The following is a 19,936-nucleotide window of genomic DNA, read 5'->3' as shown; positions in this document are numbered from 1 at the left end:
GCCATGCAAACTGCACAAAAGTTGTCTTTTGACACATGGAGTATTTTAAAGAAATGCTTAAAACAATTAAAAAAGTGAAAGAGCACCTTAAATGGTGGAAGTGGGCTGGAAGCATTTTATGTTCTGTACTGAACAATATACATACTTAGTAAACAAGAGCAAATAATTTCAGTTAATTGCAAAAGTAATATCAGGGTATCTTCTGCACATCATATCTGTTACACACAGTAGCTCAAGAAATATTAGGATTTGAAAGGATTAGAGCAGTAGATGAAAATCTGGTGGATTCTGAAGTGCTGATGCTAGTGTTGTGGTTTACTCCTAAATTTTCCTGTAAACCTTCTAGCATGCTCTCCTTTTGCATGTTACAGCATTCAACAGTTTTTACCACTTTTGCTAAGCCTTGAATTTCTTCATTATGATGATGCATGTGTGTTGTGTCTAAATGTTTCAGTATATGATGTGAAAGCAAGAATATTCTAGTTATGGACAATATTAGTGTGGTAGCATGTAAATAAGAAAGCAAATATTCATCCTCTGCTTTGAAGTAAGTTAGAATCTGCTTAACTAACTCAGACCCTGGTGGAAACAGAAGCATGCCAGTCATACACATTCCTCATTATCAGAGTTTCATATATACATAATGCTGGGTCTATTAACTTATGCTTCATGACTTGCTTTAAATATAAGCCAAGTACAAATCCTCAAGTCATTAAAAAAAACTATTTTATGGTAAAATTAACACTCAGTAGCCAAAACTGAGCAAGGAAGTTGTCTGAAGTGAATAAGAGGACTCGCAGTGGATCATTCATGCTAGTGGACTATTGTGAATAAGCTTGCAAAGAGCAATAGATACTTTGTTTAAACAGATTAAGTATGCCATTTATCCAAGGTTGCAGTCACTGAAATGCATTCCTCTGCATCTGTTCCCGGGCAATAATCCCAGTTAGGTGGACATAGTAACGATGATTTTGCTGTATTATAGGAACATTCCAGGTGGTTCCAGAGCGCATTGTCTCATTTATAGAAAGCTCTCTGAGGGAAAAAAATGCATTCTACTTCTTCCAATCTTTATTCAAATTACTCTGGGGAAGAAAGAGGATTTCCTGTTTACACATAGGACAAATTTGGTATATTCCAGTAAAATCGCTCAATCAGATAGTTTACTGTACTGTTGGTAGGGTACAGCTGATCCAGTGTAGAGGGACTCTCACAGCTAGAAATTAAGCCTAATTAACCCCATATACTGACTATTCAATTAAGTATACTATCTATTAAACCAAATTTCAGATATCTTTTAAGAGAGCTAGGAGCAGCTGGTTAGAAGTCAGCTGACCTGGGTTCTGTTCCCAGCTGTGCCAATGGCTCTCTCAGGCCTGGTCTACACTTTAAAATGAAATTGACCCAGCTACGTAATTCAGGGTGGTGAAAAATCTTGCAACTTGAGCACCATAGGTAGGTCGACCTAACCTCCAGTATAGATGCAGCTAGATTTATGGAAGAATTCTGCCATTGATTTACCCATTGCCCCTTGGAGGGGTGGATTAACTACATTGAAAGAACAACCCCTTTCTGTTGATGCAGAAAGCGTCTACACTATGGTGCGACAGCAGCACAGCTGTAGAGGCTGCAGTGTAAATGTACTCACAATATAACTGGAAGCAGGTGACTGAACCTGTCTGTGCTTGTTTAAAATGGAGATAATGTTTAGTCACTTTTGTAAAGTGTTTTGAGATCTAGAGATGAAAAGTGTGCAATACCATGTCTATTCTAGGAGGATTTGCCAGTATAGCAATACCAGCCAAACCTCTACTATGAACGCAGTTATAGCAATATAAAAGTGCTTATACCAGTGAAGATCCAATTATACCAGATCTTTTACTAGTACAGCTATGAGTCAAGGCTGGGTCACGGGCAGCCTCTGAGAACCTCAGTATCAGGGCTGAAGGTCAGAGATCAGTCCTGTTGATCAGGCCAGATCAAAACCACAAAGTCAGAGTCCGTTACCAAATAGAGAGCATGAGGTGAGAATCGGGGTAGGGGTAGGTCAGGGTCTTTCACCGGGGTCAGCAGTAGTCTTAAGCCAAAGACAATAAACCAGGATCAGGGTTGGGATCCAAGCCTGGGTTGAGAGCCAGGACTCTGGGATCGAGGCAAGTCGTGGTGAGGAGCGGTGAGACCAGATCTAAGGAAGGTGCACACTGGAGGTCTTTATTGCCCAGACAACATCCAGAAATGACTTCCTAGTTTATACAGGAAGCGCCAGCCAGTCAGGAAACCACAAAGTGCTGTTGCAAGGTGGGACTTCCTGCGGAGCTTAACTTCTCAGTACTTCATGGTGGCAGCTTTACAGGCCCCTGCTGGCAACGAAGAAGCAGCAGCTGCCTCAAACCCACAGACACCACTGCTAGGCCTGTGGTTCTTACATTATTTTAGTAAAAAAATCCCACTGCTTGCCGAAGTTATTATTAGACAACCATGCCTAGTAGGCTGGTTAGACCTTAAAATGACAGTGATAAACAGTTAGGGCGAGCACATTTTAACAAGTGTTTTAAGTATATTTATAAGAAAATAAGTACACAAAATTAATCCCAGATGAATGTCAACATTTCTGTCTGTGATGGGTGGTATGATGTAGCTGAATGTAATCCTGGTAAGGGCAACAGGAGTTGAACTAATCAGCACTGTTCAGGATGTGCTGAGCACCTACCAAGATTGGTCCCTGACAGCCTGAGCCTGTTGTCACTGAAATCTGAGACAAAACATGCTGACTTCAATCTGAGCAGGATTGAACCTTGGGTAGGTACATGAATATGCCATATGCTCTAGCTCAGTAGATGTCATTCACAACTCTCAAGTACCATATCAAATATCATATATATGACCATATCTTATACATCAAAATTTTGCAGTTCCCTTTTTCAATATATTCTAATGCCAGAAGGATAAAAGAATCTCTAACATATTTGTAGAATAAATATCAGTAGAAGTTCCCAGTTACAAAAGGTATTCAGGAGTGGAAAATGGTAAATGCAAAAAATATTGCTTATCACAGTCTAAAAAGAATGGAAACCCTCCATTTCTGCATAGATAATATAGCATTATGGACTAAGAAAACTCACCTGCCTATTCAAATCCTGCTTTTATAATGGGAAAAAAGAAGAGTTTGAGACTCTTTCTTGGTTCTTAATTCTGCATTGATTTATTGGCCACAAAAATAAGTAAAATTCTGTATCAGAGGTAATATGTAATGTTGGTACCTGATATTTATGATCTTACCTTTTATTTTAATCTGGCACATGATCTAATGTAATTCCATTGTTCACTAATAATACACTGAATGTACAGTCTATAACACTTTTCACTTTCAGAATGCTTCACAAATATTAATTAATTCCCAAATCATCCTGGTCACTTTGGTAAGAACAAGAAGTGACCTTAAAAATCTGTACCAGTTTGCAAGATTATACAGTTTCAGCAGAATTCATCATTACAGAGACAGCAAACAATACTGGAAACAGGAAAAACTTTCAAGATGATAAAAAAAAAAAAAAAAAAGTTTGCCCACTAATTATTATGTATGTATAACCAATGATGGAGCTCTGACACAAAAAGCTAGGATCAAAATTTCCAAAACTAAATTCTACTTTTAAGCACCTAAGTAAAAGTAGACAGATGTTCAAAGATGCGCCTCACCTGCAGCTCCCAGTGATTTCAGTGGAGTTTATGGATGCTTAGCACCTCTGAAAATCAGGTCACTTATATTTAGGTGTCTAAATGTGAATTTAGGACCTGAATTTTAAACACCAGAATTTGAATTTTTTTCCCCAACTAACTTGTCCAGGCCAAATGGGGAGTTACTGAAAATCCCACTGGATGCCTATGTGCATCTTTAGGTGCCTAAATACCTTTAAAAATCAGACCATGAGTACCTTTTGAAAGTGGGTTCCTAAGAAAATTAGCTTTAAAAAATTTTACTCTTTATTCATTAGAGCCTGTTGTCTTTCTATGTACAGTGTTAGTAAAAAAGTTAGAGGGGCTCTGATGATGTTCTCAAGTGTATGAAACACTTAGCATTAATTCATTTTCTGAGTTGAAGCATTTTGCACAGTGTAACTTTGTTGGAGTTAGTATTTTCAGAAACATTAAATTTTCCCAATTTTCTCCCCCAATTAATGAGGGCCTTTTAAAAAAAAATTGGTTTTACTGGAAAAATGTCAATAACTCGGTTACCAAATACTCTATACTTGCACCGCGCACGTGCACTTGCATACTTGCACCTCTCCCACATCATTACCTCAAAGAGAAAAGAAAGGAGGAAATCTGTAACCTCGCATACATGTTGAACAGAAAAAAGCAGTGGAATATCAGTCAAAACTCCTTTGAAAGCCTTTGTGGCAGATGAGCAACTGCCCAATACTACCATCTGGAATATCTTTCTCTGACAAAATGATCCACTAAAACACAGTTCCACAGATCCCTTCCAGTCTCCACAGAGCATCAACATCATCTCATGGTCAATGGTATTTAAAGGCTGTTAACTGATGTAAAAGAATCAGCATGGACACCTGCCCTCTGTGAAACCACAGGTGGAAATCCATGACCGGCTCATTCTCCAAGCCATAACCAGATCTGAAACAAGCCCAAACAACACAGGTGTGTTTCCAGTGGGGTGCCGCAGGGAGAGGTTCTTGGCCTTACAGCATTTAACACTTTTTTTTTTAAATGACCTGGAATAAAATATAAAATCATCAGTGATAAAATTTGCAGAGCCCAGAAATTCAGGGAGTGGTAAAAAATGAAGACAACAGGTCAATGATAGAGCGCTCTCTGTCGCTTGGTAAACTGGGCATAAGCAAACTATATGTGTTGTTATATGGCTAACTGTATACCAGAACAAAGAATACAGGCCACAATGGAGGACTCTTTCCTGGGAAGCAGTTACTCTGAAAAAGATTTAGGGATTGTGGTAGATAATCGACTGAATATGAGCTCCCAGTGCAATGCTGTGGCCAAAAGGGCTAGCGCAATTCTTGCATGATGGACTGAAGGAGCTCAATCTCTTTAGCTTAACAAAGAGAATGTTAAAGGGTGACTTGATCTACATGGGAACCAATATTTAATAATGGAATCTCCAGTCTAGGAGAGAAAGGTATAACACAATCCAATCACTGGAAACTGATGTTAGACAAATTCAAATTAGAAAGAAGACAAATTTTTAATAGTGAGAGTAATTAACCATTGGAACAATTTAGCAATTTTAAATAAAAATTTAAAATTCTAAAAGATGTGCTCTAGGAATTATTTTGGGATGGTCTATGGGCCTGTGTTGCACAGGAGGTCAGACTAGATGATCATAATGATCCCTTCTGGCCTTGGAATCTATGAACCCTGAAACAGTTCAGAAAAATCCAAGAACTTCAGATGATGCCACAGCTGCCCCAACACAACCTTCTCAACAGCTGTTCCTAAAAGCAAGATTAGAGGGTGGAGAGACTGTTCGTTAACTGGGCACAAGCTTATAAATTACTCATTTGAGGGAAGCTGATATATTGCTTTCCTGAAAGGAGACATTGGACAGTCTCTCTAAGGGACCCAATATCCCTTTGTTACAATGACTGTTGTTCTAAGTCACAATCTGAAACTTACCCAGTTTGGAACCACAGAGAGCAACATATGCTGAAATTCAAGTGAAGATGATGTTACCTTTGCACCTCCTACCAAACAAATATCTGCTGTCAAGGCTATAGCCAATCCAGTCAGCAGCCAATCAATTTTGTGTACTAAGTAGACTGAAGACTACTCATACTGGAAAATACTCACCTCTCTTCCAAGTAAAGACAAACCCAGGTACATCAAACTGTCTACATTTAAAAAAAAAAGCAGGGTGGCTAGACTTTATTATGATACAATATTCACCATTACATAAGAGTTTATGGCTGGTGTAGCATTTAAATGCTGAGAATTATGTCTGCGGTCATGAAAAAGAGAGATGTGATACTAGCACTTCAACCCTTGTACAGAGGGAACTTCTACTGAAGGAATGACACTTGAAGCACTATTCAGGCTAACCATGTAAAGCCTCCTATTACTTAGTAGGCTGAAGGCCATTTTAACAAATGGGTTTGAATGTAGGCACCCAAGTGACTATATATGAGCTTAGGTGATAAAAGCTAAGCACACATGAAAAGGCTGTCCCCTTTGATCCTCTGTACCTTTATGGTAAAACTTTAGGTTTAGGCAGACATACATCATTACTAAAGACCATCTGAGCAGGATTAATTTTAAAATGAGGAGCACTTTCCATAACCACATGAGTTGAGATATTTTACCCTGCCTAATAAGAATATACTTACAGGTCAGGAGACTGGGCAGTGCTACAGAGAAGTTTTATAATCAAAATCAATTTCATATTAAATAGCTGAAGGAGAACAAAGAGGCAGGTAAAAATAGTAGCTGTAACTCTACATGCTTGCAATAAAAATCAGTTAAACAGGAATTTAAAAGCATCCAGGCATAATATTTTTAAGAAATACTACTCAAGCTTTGACTGTCACAAGATAGGGCATGGTACACCAGCAGCATCTTTGTCAAAAATGAATTAGTGAGTGCTTCAGCAATAGCTAAGTCATTATAATGTCTGATAAAGGTATATTTCCTGATTAGCTCTGATTGCTTTGCTATGTAATGTATGACCCTGAGCTGCAAGTCCTGATGTGGATAAAAATAGGGATTTTTGCCTGCGTCAGGACTATAGTTTTAGGTTCAAAGTAGTATCATGCAAACTGCATTTTGTTATATACTTACGTTTTTCCATTATCATCTTTCTGCTAGAGGATTTCTTGGGCCTGATCTAGGCATCAGGCTTTTAGCAACGTTACAAAGGTTTACGAAATGCAAGTAATTTTTGAAGTTAAAATGCCATGTTCTGATTTGATAGCATTTTACATCCTCACTTCACAGGTGACAATGTCTACACTAGATGCAAGACAGTGGAGAGTCAGGCCGTTTTTCTCTTATATTCTCTGCAGTACTAAAAATAAATGAATAGATAAAAGGCCAAACTCTGCTCTTTTAATATATGCAGATGGGTCTCCTTTGTCCAATAATAAAATCATCAGGTTCATTTGAGTTCTGCTCAGTGCAGGAGCCAAAGAAAGAGAATGCAAAGGTGGCTTTACACAACCTGTTGCCCTCTTCCCCTACCTAGGAGAGGGAGAGTATAATAAAGTTAAGCACATGCTTAAATGAACAGTGATGGATTTAGGCACCTGCATAAAGGCTTTGCTGAATCAGAACCTGACTGAGTAAAGTGTTGAGTGATATTACATAAGTCATAAAAGGTGGAAGCACTTCACAATGTAGTTTTAATCTAGTTTATTTAGAGTGCGTGTTCAGCTAACCTGATATATGAAAAAGACCAGTATCTCCAGTCTCTGGTGAGAATCATAGATAGTTCTTACTGGAACAGAGTGATCCTGATATGTTTGAATATGGAAAGCATAAAAATTTGGTACCAAACTCCCCTCTCCTTACCATGATAGAATACTGGTAGGCTCATCAAGCACCCCACTATGTTTCATTTCCAACTATATCAGCCTGCTACTATTGTGCAGAGAGAGAATGGTCAATACACAAGGCATGAATAGAAGACTAAGCAGGAAGACAGATTAAAAGAGATTAAAACATATGTATTTGATATAAATATTATCGTTTTAAAGAGACATCTAGATGAGTATCTGCCACATTTCATTAACTTACTTGACAAAGTGAACTCAACGTATTCAGAGAATGATAAATAGAATTATCAATTCTTTCTCTGATTTATTATGACAGAATAGGTAGGGTGATTTTTTCTCCTCCAAGTTCTTTATATTTCTTCCAATAAAAATGGATATAACGTCTCTAAAAATAAACAGCCAAGAGGTTTGCATTTCATATTGTCTTCTCTGGAGAAGGCTCGACTAAAGAGAAAGGAGATCTGTTCTGCAGAATCTTGTTCAGGATGGAGCTGTTTTCATTTACAGTGAAGTTTACATGGATTAACTGTGTGTTCTTAATTATCTGACCTCAGGAATCTGGATGTTTTAGTTATCCCCTCCTCCTTTTTTTTTTTTTTTTGGGCCTTAACCCACTTGTACATTGGTGGTAATGGTGGTAGTTTAAGGAGCAGAATTTTAATTTACTTTGTAAGGAGCCAGTGCCTCTTTAAAAGATAATATAACAAACTTTCAATACAGAAGTGAACTGAACATGCAAAGGAATTCGTCCACCCAGAACTCTATTGTTGTGTACTTTATACTATTTTTATAATGTTAATTGTAATTTTGAGATTGGAAATGCTGAGGAAATGAAAGAAGGTTAATTGGGCTATGTCCCTGGGAAAACAATAGACTCCCAGAGGCATAAAGAATCTGTGTAAAGGGAGACTGTAGCTCTAGCTTCTTGGCTCCTTCAGCCTCCAGGTGAGCCTCTGCTCTTTCCACTGCCTCCGCCAAAGAAAACTGCCAAAATTGCTTCATCCAAGTTTGAACTCCCGCAGGCAGAACCTGCAAGAATGGCTCTACAATAATTAGGTCCATTAGGTCCATGACTTTCCCCAGAGAGTTTATCTCCAGACTTAGCCACAGATCAGCCAGGTCCTGCAACCTCTGGGCTATCACAGAGGATCGTACTCCCCGCAGAACTTGCTCAATGGGGAATTTATGCCAGTATGCTTCTGGTGTCAGTCCTAATCTATCTAAGATGGTTGTTTTCAATTCTGGATACAAGTTTGATTGTGGGCCACTCAAAGCTCTATAGCCAGATTGAGCCTCCCCAATGAGAAAATGGCACTGTCTTGGCTGCCCACGTGGAGTCTTCCCAGCCCGCAACACAGGCGACCCTCTCAAAGGTTCAGAGAAAGACCTCAGCATTGTTCTCAGGCCCCAGCTTTGCCAACACCGGGCTGGGCCTTCCCAGTCCTACTACTGGAAATATCTTTTTTAGTTGCTGGAGAAACTGCTCCAGTTGGTGTTGAGACTCCTGATACTGCTGCAGGGTAGCAAACATTTCTTTTTTACTGTTACTCCTTCAGTTTCCACTTCTCTCATTGGTGGATGAGGGGGTCACAAATCCTGCTGAATACACTAGTTGTAAAGGAGCTGCTTCCTGCTGAGGCAGACACCCTTTATCCCCAGAGTTGGTTTGCAGGCATCCTGCCCTGGTTATCCCCCTCTTGTGAGACCCTTAAGAATTCCACACTCTCTATTGTGGCTAACAGTGCCTTTGCCTGAGGCTGGTTTAAATAACAGAAATAGTTCAAACAGTCCTGAACCTAACACAAATGTTCATGATCAGCCCTGGTTCTTCTGACACACACAGAGCTCTTCTTCTGTCCTGGTCTGCTCCACAAAAAGCTACCAGGCCCAGCTCTTTTTGGCTGGAGTTCAGCCCTCAGGCCCTGACTTCCTTCTCCCGTTAGCTCCACCCTGCAGCTTCCTGAGGCTCTGTATAAGGAATCCCTCCATCCAACCCAGATGTGCCACTTCAATTATTAGGTTTATGCTAGCTTCAGCCCTTAGGCAATGAGTTACCTTGTTACAAATCCTTTTGTAGGATGAGGACTTTACACGCTATGAAGTTGCATCAATTTATTAGAGCAGTTTCATCACTGGTGTAATTCCACTGAAGACAATGGCATTACAAAAATAGGATGAATTTAGTCTCCAGGAATACTTACCAATATCAAAGATATCTGAAATACTCAACCCACCCATGTTTCTTTTTAAAAAATGTAAAGAATTAAAATAATGTATTGAATTAATGAGAAATGAAGTCAAAACTTTAAATCAACCTTTAATTCAGATTAAAAATTTGGCCCAAATACTGGGGTGCATCTGAGTCATCACAATAAAGGCTGAAATCTGACTATTATGTATAAAATATTTCTCTACATGTGTTATGAATTGTTGAAAGAAAAATAATTTTAAAAAATCTAATTTACTTTTGTCCTGTTTATGGTGGTGTTTTACATTTCCAAGTTACTCAAAGAAATGTCCTTCCTCCATTTATATAGACAGATTCAATCTCTTGTTCTAATTCATTAGCCATGACCTTCATTTTATAATTTGATCCACTTCCCACGTGCTATCCCTGTGAAATCAATTAAGCTATTCACGAGTGTTAGCGTCTACCTGTGTAGATGAAATTGCAGGATCAGGGCCTACATCACAGTGCCAAATTTGCTTGAATTTTCAGCAATGCAAGGTGAATTTTTAAATTGAAAATAGAAAAACTTGAATTGAAACTTTAAAGTATGAGACAACAGAGTAATTTAGATTGTCACTTTTTTTTATTTTTTTATTAAACAAAGTCTGTATTTCAGACTAAAATTTTTGGTAATGCCCTTTTAAGCATGCTCCCATCAAAGCAAGTCTGTTAGCCCAGATTCTGAATTATTACTACAGTATTTTACTATCAATCAATTCTAAGTCAATTCAAAACACTTTCAATATGTTGTTTTTTTTTAAACTTCCACTGTATGAAAAGAATGGGTGGTGCAAGGGAAGGGAATGATTATTGGCACAAAAAGGGGAAGCTGTAAATCTTCAAATCAGATACAGGACAGATTGGAACAATATGGGTTTTTCCAATGTTTCTAAGATAATGTACCTAATAACTCTCCTTGGGCAAGAAGGCAATCTGTTTTCAATCAATCTCTCTCCTAAGCAAAAATATCACTTATATTAAAGGGAAATTTTTATTTATTTATTTTGAAACCAGAAGATTCCCTATCCGAATTGCTCTGAATTGTATCTTACAATTAGTACGATACAAGAAAATCAAAGATTCAGGGGACAGATAATGAGCAGCCTAACTTGAGTATATAAGGAAAACATAATGCCAGTGCATTCTGCCACCTTTGTATGATCCCAGTCTTTGTGCTTAAGTACAAGAAAGGTATGTGCCTGTTTCTCCACTGCGCTATGTAGTACTTTACACCAGAGCAAAGTGGCTGTAAAATGCTGCGGAATCAGAATGATGACACTTTATGTATGACTAAATGATTGTGTGACATGCAAAGCAGTTAAAAATCTAGCCAAATACCTGTGAGTTTCTCTGTAATAGTGCACCTCCATATTGCAAACAACTTGGCTGTTGGCTTTACAGCCAGTATCTGTCCTTCAGCTTGCTCTTATAAGATGTAGAAGCTAATTAAAAACAAAAAAGACATTGTTCTATGAGTTAAAGTATGTCTGAAGTCCCACCTTTCCTCCAGGAAAAAAATATCTTTTTGTTGTACAGGAACTCAATATTGTTTTGTGGAATTGCACCTGGAAGTCTTTGAAGAACAAGTGGAATCTGAAGTCTCAAAGACTTTAAAAAGCAATAATAAAATGCAGTTACCTAAACGGAAATGTTCCTATTGCCAGAAATATTATCTCAATTAAACAAGATCAAAACTTCAACTCCTAAATAGGGAGGGGCAAATAAGTCCCCTTACTGTGACTCTTAGCAACAAAACTGCTTATATTTTTTGCCATTATTTTTTATTTTCTTTTCCCTTTGCAATTCTGGGTGCTGTTTGGGAATAGATGGAGGAAGAGTACCTAAGGTACTCTTGGGAGTGGTACCGAAAGGAAACTACTACTTCCAAAGGTGTTACTTCAATTTGGCAGACTCAGCAGGTTCAGAATTTACATAAAATGCTCTGTTAAACATCAAGAATGAGTGTATCCAAACACAACATCTGAACCTTTTGAGGTTTGCTCATTGCTAATTTGTAAATTTTTAACTTATGAACTAGGTTCATCCATGTGTTACATGGTGGAAAGTCAGACTTGAGAGGATTTGTGAGGCATAATTCTTCTGTGACTCTTGCAAAGCTAACTTATGCAACTTCAAAAGTGGCTAGGAAAGGGCATGCCTAGAGCAACCCTGGATTGCTTTATATGCTGTGTAAAACTGTCCTTAACTGGCAGAACCCACAAGGGAGAGCAGCAATACAAACACCACATGGCAAATTTTGGAACTAAACCCTAGTGACAAGCTGTAGTGGGATTTACAAACCCCATACTGACCATAGGCAGAATGGAGAGGAAAGTCTTCCCTGCTTGTAGGCAACCAGGCTGACCACACTCCAGCACAGTGGCCAAAACTGCCAATCATGGAGGCATGTATCCATAGCTGGGACCAATAAGGAAAACAAGCCCAGCTATAAAGGAAGGAGAACAGAGAGAGATGGGGAGTCTGAAATGGCTGGGATAGTTCAAGGTCATCAAACACATGTGAGGCTGACTCTAACTGTGGTATGTAACCTATCACTTAAATCAGCCTCTGGACCAGATGACTGAAGGATAGCTAATGTAATGCTGATTTTTAAAAAAGGCTCCAGCGGTGGTCCTGGCAATTACAGGCCAACATGCCTAACTTCAGTACTAGGCAAACTGGTTGAAACTACAGTAAAGAACAGAATTAGCAGACACATAGATGAAGAAAATATGTTGGGGAAGAATCAACATGGCTTTTTTAACAGGAAATCATGCCTCACCAATCTATTATAATTCTTTGAGGGTGTTAGCAAATGTGAGAACAATGGGGATCTAGTGGATGTAGTGTACTTGGACTTTCAAAAAACCTTTGTCCATCACCAAAGGCTTGTAAGAAGAGTAAGGAATCAAGAGATAAGAGGGAGGATCCTTTTATGCATTAGTAACTGGTTAAAAACAGGAAACAAAGAGTAGGAATAAAAGGTCAGTTTTCACAGTGGATAGAAGTAAATAGTGAGATATCCCCTAAGGTTCTGTACTGGAGCCAGTGCTGTTCAATGTATTAATAAATTATCTGAAAAAAGGGGTAAACAGGGAGGTGACAGGATAACAAATGACAGATGAAATTCAGTGTGATAAGGGCAAAATAATGCATATTGAAAAACATAATCCCAATTTATACATATAAAATGTTGGGGTCTAAATTAGATGTTACCACTCAAGAAAGAGATCTTGGAGTCACCATGGATAGTTCTCTGAAAACATCTGCTCAGTGTGCAGAGGCAGTCAAAAAAGTTAGTAAAATGTTAGGGACCACTAGAAAAGTGATAGATAATGAGACAGAAAATAGCATAATGCCTCTATATAAATCTGGTACACCCATACCTTGAATACTCTGTGCAGTTTTGGTCACCCCATCTCAAAAAAGATATATTAGAGTTGGAAAAAGTACAGAGATGAGCAACAGAAATTATTAGGAATATGGAACAGGTACCATCTGAGGAGAGATTAAAAGGTCTGGGACTGTTCAGTTTACAAAAGAGATGACCAAGGAAGGGATGTGATAGAGGTCTATCAAATCATGAATGATGTGGAGAAAGTGAATAGGGACGTGCAATTTACCCCTTTACATAATAGCATGTGAACCGTGGTCACCCAATGAAATGAATAGGCATTAGGTTTAAAACAAACAAAAGGAAGTACTTCTTCATAGAGCACACAATCAACTTGTCGAACTCATTGCCGGGGATGTTGTGAAGGCCAAAAGTAGAACTGAGTTTAAAAAGAATCAGATAAGTTCATGAAGGATATAACTATTAGCTATGATGGTCAGGAATGCAACCTTATGCCCTGGGTGTCACTAAACCTCTGACTGCCTGAAGTTGGAGCTGGATGACGGGATGGATCACTCAATAATTGCCCTGTTCTGTTCATTCCCTTTGAAGCATCGGCCACCAGCCATGGTCAGAAGACAGGGTACTGGGCTAGATGGACCATTGGTCTCACCCAATATGGCCATTCTTATTTTCTTAAGAAGCTGACAGAGACAAAGGAAGCCTTGGAATTTAAGGGTGGGTTGACTCATTTGAGGTTAAGTAAATGGACTAGACTAATTTGAGATAAATAGAAGGTTATCAGTTAGGAGAAAACTTGGGTCTCAAGAGAGCAGTTAACACAAGAGCAGTTGGCACAATCCTTGCTGATTTCAGAGCAGCCTTTTGCTGAGACTCTTCTTTGTTGATCTGTATAAAACCCAGAGATGAAAAGAAGAGTTAGCAAAAAGTCTGTGCAAACCTTTAAATGTTTCGCTTACAAGTAACGTATTGACTTCATGTTTCTGTGACCATGATTTATGTCACTCAAAGGAGATATTGACCACTGCGAATGATAGCATTTGATTCTGTGTTCAATCATTCTTGTTTATCTTGGTGAGGGTCATTGTCTGCCTAAGTCTGACTACTTCCTCAAGAAATAACATGGAGATATCTATTCTGCTATGCTTACCTTCACAAACAGAGCCTACAGGATAAATCAGCTATGCGGACCTAGCCCTTAAAATCTTATATGTATTCTCCATTCATTTACATTGAATAATGAGTTTGCTACACTTTCTGAGCTGATGCAATATCTGATTTTAGGGTTCTATTGTATGCATATCAGAGAGACAGAAATATCCCTGCAGTGGGCTGAACTCTCAGCTGCACCCAGTAAGTACTGGGCAAAGCTGAAGGATGCTGCTGCCAAGAGTAGTTTGCAGCTCCACAAACTAGTGATAGGTTCTTCACCTCCGGACTGCAGCATAGAGGGTGCAATAAACTCTGCCAGATTGTGAAGGCCTCACTGGGCAGCTCTTAAGTCTCTTTTTGCATCAAAAAGGGACAGATGTTTGGTTTATTGTATTTGTTACTTATTGCATGCTGATACAGTGCTTGGTGCCTTATGGAACAGGGAAGAAAGTTTTGTTTCCTGCTTTAAGGAGATCGCCATTTGTGCTTCGTGCATTTACTACCAAACATATAGCAAGCACTGCATCTGGCAAATAAGTATTTGTAGGACCAGGTCCTACCATAGTACAGCCTAAACATAATTTTATATATACTGTTACAAGTTGAAGACAAAATCAGTCTGTGATTTTTTGTTGTTTATTTCCTAATACTGCATGTGCCCAAGGCTAGGTGGGTTGTCATTGAAAGGCCATATAGAAGTGTTTGAGAGAATTGTCTTCTTAAATTCAGATCTAAAGCCCTGTGTTAAAGTATTTATAAAAACAAAGTGGTAATAGTAAAGCAGTCCCCTATGGTGTGCTGGATTTAATACTTCATTGTGCTTGGCTTGTCTAGTCACTACCTGCACCACTGCACAAATAATAGTACATGATGGTGATATTATTAACTGCATCATGCCTATTATTGATTTATTTTTTGTTCTGCATCATTCTCCTTTCACAGATGATTTCATTGCATTATTTTCACATAATTAGTCAAGCACCAAATTATGAAGCAAGGACAGGCTCCCATAATAGTCCCTAATGGTAAATTACATAAGCAATTATTGCTGCTACCTATTATTTGTTGCTTCCAGCCAATGAGGTTTCTGCATTATTGTAATGTGCACAGAATAATTATGAAGGAGGTAAGACTAGGGCAGTCTAAATTTTGCTCTGGAAATTACTTTGCTTCATATTTGCCACCTGCTGGCAGCTGAGATGCCAGCCAATGAAAAAATTGTGCCTTTGTTGCAATCAACATGTAGAATCAATCAGATGTAATGAGGTCAGATTACCGAATGACTCTCTGCTATCTTAATAGTTAAATTGAATCCACACTTCCGCTGCCCTCTCTTTCCCTGATAGCTGCAAGAAATGTGGCAAGCAACCGCAGTAGCAATGGAAGTACCACCACCACCACCACCACCTCCCATGTACTCATCTGAGTAATGAAAGCCATGCTTTAGTCTTTGTTTTGGTAGAAACGCTGAGCCACTGTAGAGCATACTAACACATTTACTTGGACAACACTTTACAATAAGTACCCAATAATCCATTAAGCAAGAAGGTGAAGGAAGAATACAACTTTAGACCTTTCACTCTGCCTATAAGAAATCAATATATAAAAGTGGACACTGTTTCCGTGTTGTGTGTATGGGTTCTTCCTTTTGACATTGGTGGAAATTGCGCAGAGCATAAGGAACTTTTGTGATAGCATTCTCTATGAGGACTCTGATTCTGTGGGTGTTCCATTGCATTACAACATTTAAAAATGTCCACTTATTGTAAAGTGCTCCCATGGTAGGACTTATGGTATAAAAAGCAAGATTTCTTTTTTTTATTGCTTATGGCCCATAACATGTCAAGCTTCGCATTGGCTTCACTGGTATAACCGGGAAAATAAAATAACCGGGAATCATTTCAGGGTGATTTGTTGTCTCAGTACATGATAAGCTCTATGTCATAAACAAAAAATTAAATAGTAAATCTTAGTAGAGGAGGTGGAGGGACAAATATGACTGAAAGGGACTGGATAATACAACGTATAAGTGTATACATAAATAATAAATTAAATTAAATGCATAAAACCACTTGGCCAATTGGTTTTCCTTGTAATAGTCTTTTGCAGCATCAGATGAGAGCCTATATGTATTTTCAGTGTCAAAGTATCTTGTAGCATTGATGGTTTCCTTTGATGACGTCAGGGAATATGTGTTAGAGAAGCATCAGGAAGAGTCTAATGCCTCTTTTTTTCAGCCAACAACTTATTTTACCCTTTTTTGTTTGCATCCTTGCTTGTTTGTTTCCTCTGCAAAAGTAACCGTAAGTTTTCTCTCACAGGCACATAGTTGTCTGTGGTCACATAACACTTGAAAGTGTGTCCAACTTCCTGAAGGACTTCCTGCACAAGGACAGGGATGATGTGAATGTGGAAATCGTCTTTCTGCACAAGTGAGTAACCCTTCCAACCAAAACCTTTCTTGCTGATCAAGAGAGTCTGAATTTTTCCTAAAGACTTCTTGGAGTAAGTCTTGGTTTGAGGTTAGAGCAGGGGACTGTGGGACTGTTAGGGTCAAACTTATTTTTAGTGTAACTTCATTGGTTTAATCTAACTTCAGTGAAGTTAGACCAGCTATGTTTTGGGGCTGAAATCCTGACCCCTTTGAAGTCAATGGCCAAATTCCTATTGACTTTAGTAGAAATAGGATTTCATCCTGTATGTCAATTTGTGACTCTTCCACTAGCTTTTTGTTAGTCTGAAATTAGGATTGTCAAAGGAACCTTAGAAGCCTAACTTCTATTGAATTTCAGTGGGATTTAGGTGCCTAGCTGTCATATACTCTTTTCAATATCAGCCAAAATCTCTATGAGCCTTGCTTTACCCATCTGTTAAATGTTAAAATACTTACCTATCATACACCTAAGTACTTTTAGGATTATGAAACAAAACATATATGCAGGTGTCAACTACTATCACTCCAATTTATCATGATGACACAAAGGCCAAGATTACTTGATGAAGTCACTCATTGCTGTTACATTTCATTTTATTTCATTTTCAAATGAAACTTTTTAAAGTGAGTAGCGCCAACCCATTAAGACTTCCCAACTTCGCTGTCAGTTGCTATTCTTCATTGGTTGCACATTATCTGGTAGTTCACTGCAATATACTTCATTAGATTACTGAGGCCTAAAAATCAGTTTTTAAATATTTATATCCATTCTTAATCTAAAACAGTGTCTTTCCGAGGGGAGGCTCAATATCTTTCTATGAGAAAGTCTCAAGAACCTCCAGGCAGTTGCACAGACATGTTATTCTTTTATTTTCTGCTCTGTGGGCCCAAATTCTGCCATCAGGTGCACTGAAGAGCTCACATTGACTTCATTTGGAGCCATAAGCATCAAAGGGGAGTATTTGGCCCTAATTGATTTTAATTAGGTCTCAGCAAAGACTGGACTGGCCTGCTATGCAATTGCTTGACTGTTCAATAGATGTTTGTGTTGTGCTGCATCTTAGAACAAGTGGAAACAAGTCAGCAAGGAAGAAAAAAAGGAACTGATTGGCCCTGCCTTATTAGTCAAAACTTGACACTTTTTTTTAAAAAAAAATGCTTCCTATCATTATGCAGAAGAGGAGGCTGTTTTTCCAACCACTGTTGGCTCACTGTTTTTCCAACCACAAACATCATGAAAGAGATTCTGCTGCATTTAATCTTCTCTCCACAAGATTACGAACCTGCCCAAGATGAGTAAATTTGACCAGTTTCATGTGAACTAACGGAAATAGCCTGCTCCAATGACTTTGTTAAAAGATTGTTGGGTTCTGAAATTTTGAAAAATGACTGGAATCATCCTGTAACAAGAAATGGTCCATGGTACACTGCTGCTGTCCACCTCCTTTCTAGCTGCTCATGGAATCTGAGCAGTTTGGAGGAGCCCAAGATGCACTCTGAATTGTAAAAATGAATGAGAGATGATGAGCACTGAATGGTACAGTCCATGTAGATCTACAGAACTGATGCAGTTACCCCAAAACATTGAGGCCCTCTGGTTTTATTGTTTTAGTCTATGACTGCTAGCAAAACAGACATGCTATGAAAACAGATAGAAACTGCAGTTGCTTTAGATTATTTAAAATATATATGTTTCCTGGTAACATTAGTGATCCTGTTTAGGTCAGGTATTTTCTGGCAGTTAATGACTGGCTGGGGCACAGCTTCTCCAGCCAGTCATTAATTGCCTGGGAATGCCCTTCCCGTCAGCAATTTTGCTTTAAGGTAGTTGCTGTTTGTCACTAGCATCCCATTACACATAATTCAATATCAAATTGACACATTGTAGGGAGAGGCTATTAGAAATAGCTATTTTCTTGAGAGAAATATGGTATTAACTGTCTTTTCCTATCAGGAGCAGCATGTCTTTCTAAGTGCCATGAGCTCTTTTTTGAATGAGTGATATTAATGCACTTAACAGCAAGCAATGCACTTTCCTTCCTGTCAGACAAAATGATTAAAAGGTTAAGAATCATTTGTGATGATTGGATAAAGGAAGTTGTAAACACTGTGCAGAGTTGCTACCTGCCTGATTTTATAATATTGCTGTTAAATTGGTGTCATGGCTACAGTTGATATCCCCTGGTAACTGCTCATGTTTTATTAGGCTAGGGGGGAAATTGCCCTCTAAATGACCACATGGAACTTAATTTCCAAAGGGAAACTGGAGATTCCAGCACAAAAAAAAAGGTGACAAACATGCACCCACAATTGCACATACACTTTCATCAATAGTGCATAGAAATCTGGTAACTTACTACTCATTTGAACATGCATTTGCAATAAAGGAACGCACTCCTGCAAGTAAACATTTGTATGCTCGTGTTTTGTGCCCAAATCTCCACTTCCTTATTTTTTTTCACTAAAGATGGCACAAAGATGTAATAGACACTATTTACCTGTCAAGTAAATGCTTGTTTCACTACTAACGGAGCTAGGTAGGTGGGTGCCATATTTTTAGAATGGATTACTTTTCACTTGACGTCTTGCTTATGGGAAAATGACCATTGGTCAAAAATGACATGACAAAATTATAACGAATGCACTTAGTAACAATTAATACAATCTAGAGGTATTATCAGGTTCTCTTTATGGCTATTAACCTACCGCATGAATTATACGGTCTGACCGTATGACTGGAATTATATCGAAGTGCAGATAGAAAACTGTGTGGTATGATCTGAGTGAGCAGCCTATACATTAGGCAGTTTTTCCTTTCACTCAAATAATAAGTGCTGGTTTTGCATCTTTTGGTCTTCAATTCAAGAGCTGACAGGGACAGATTCCTAATAAAGCAGAGAAGTTTTAAGGCTCAGTATTACTCTTGTAAGTATGGATTGTATGCCCTCAACGTTACTAAGAGTACATGTTTGATGGATAATTTTGCTCCTATTTTCTAGGTTTGTTTGTGTTTCTTCATTAACTTGAGAGCAGTATAGTTAACAAATAATACCATCTGCCAAGATCAACTTTTTCTGTGCTGTTGTGTGTGATTCCTACATCTCAACTGTGCCAGGCAGCAAGGATACTGCATCTATGTCAATGAGACAGAATAATTACACAGCAAAGAGTGTAACGCACTTCACTGTGTCTGAATTGATGGGAGCTGCTGTCACGGTTACATAACTAGCTGCACTTTTGTCCCT

General features: G+C 38.5%; 1 protein-coding gene across 2 annotated transcripts in view; it reads left to right on the top strand.

Annotated features, from left to right (window-relative positions):
* KCNMA1 (potassium calcium-activated channel subfamily M alpha 1) overlaps positions 1-19,936 on the top strand; it is a 708,266-nt gene that overhangs the window by 507,693 nt on the left and 180,637 nt on the right. For both annotated transcript variants that reach the window (XM_067539508.1, XM_067539518.1), the window contains exon 10: positions 16,579-16,689. In XM_067539508.1, coding sequence (XP_067395609.1) covers positions 16,579-16,689 — 111 coding nt within the window. The remainder of the gene's footprint in view (positions 1-16,578; positions 16,690-19,936) is intronic.

The sequence above is a fragment of the Emydura macquarii genome, unplaced genomic scaffold (genome assembly GCF_026122565.2).
Source record: "Emydura macquarii macquarii isolate MOO-44397 ecotype Brisbane River unplaced genomic scaffold, CSIRO-AGI_Emac_v2 contig_67, whole genome shotgun sequence".
NCBI classification, from domain to species: Eukaryota; Metazoa; Chordata; order Testudines; family Chelidae; genus Emydura; species Emydura macquarii.
The sequence above is the reverse complement of the archived record's forward strand: the minus strand, read 5'-3'. Positions and strand labels throughout refer to the sequence as shown.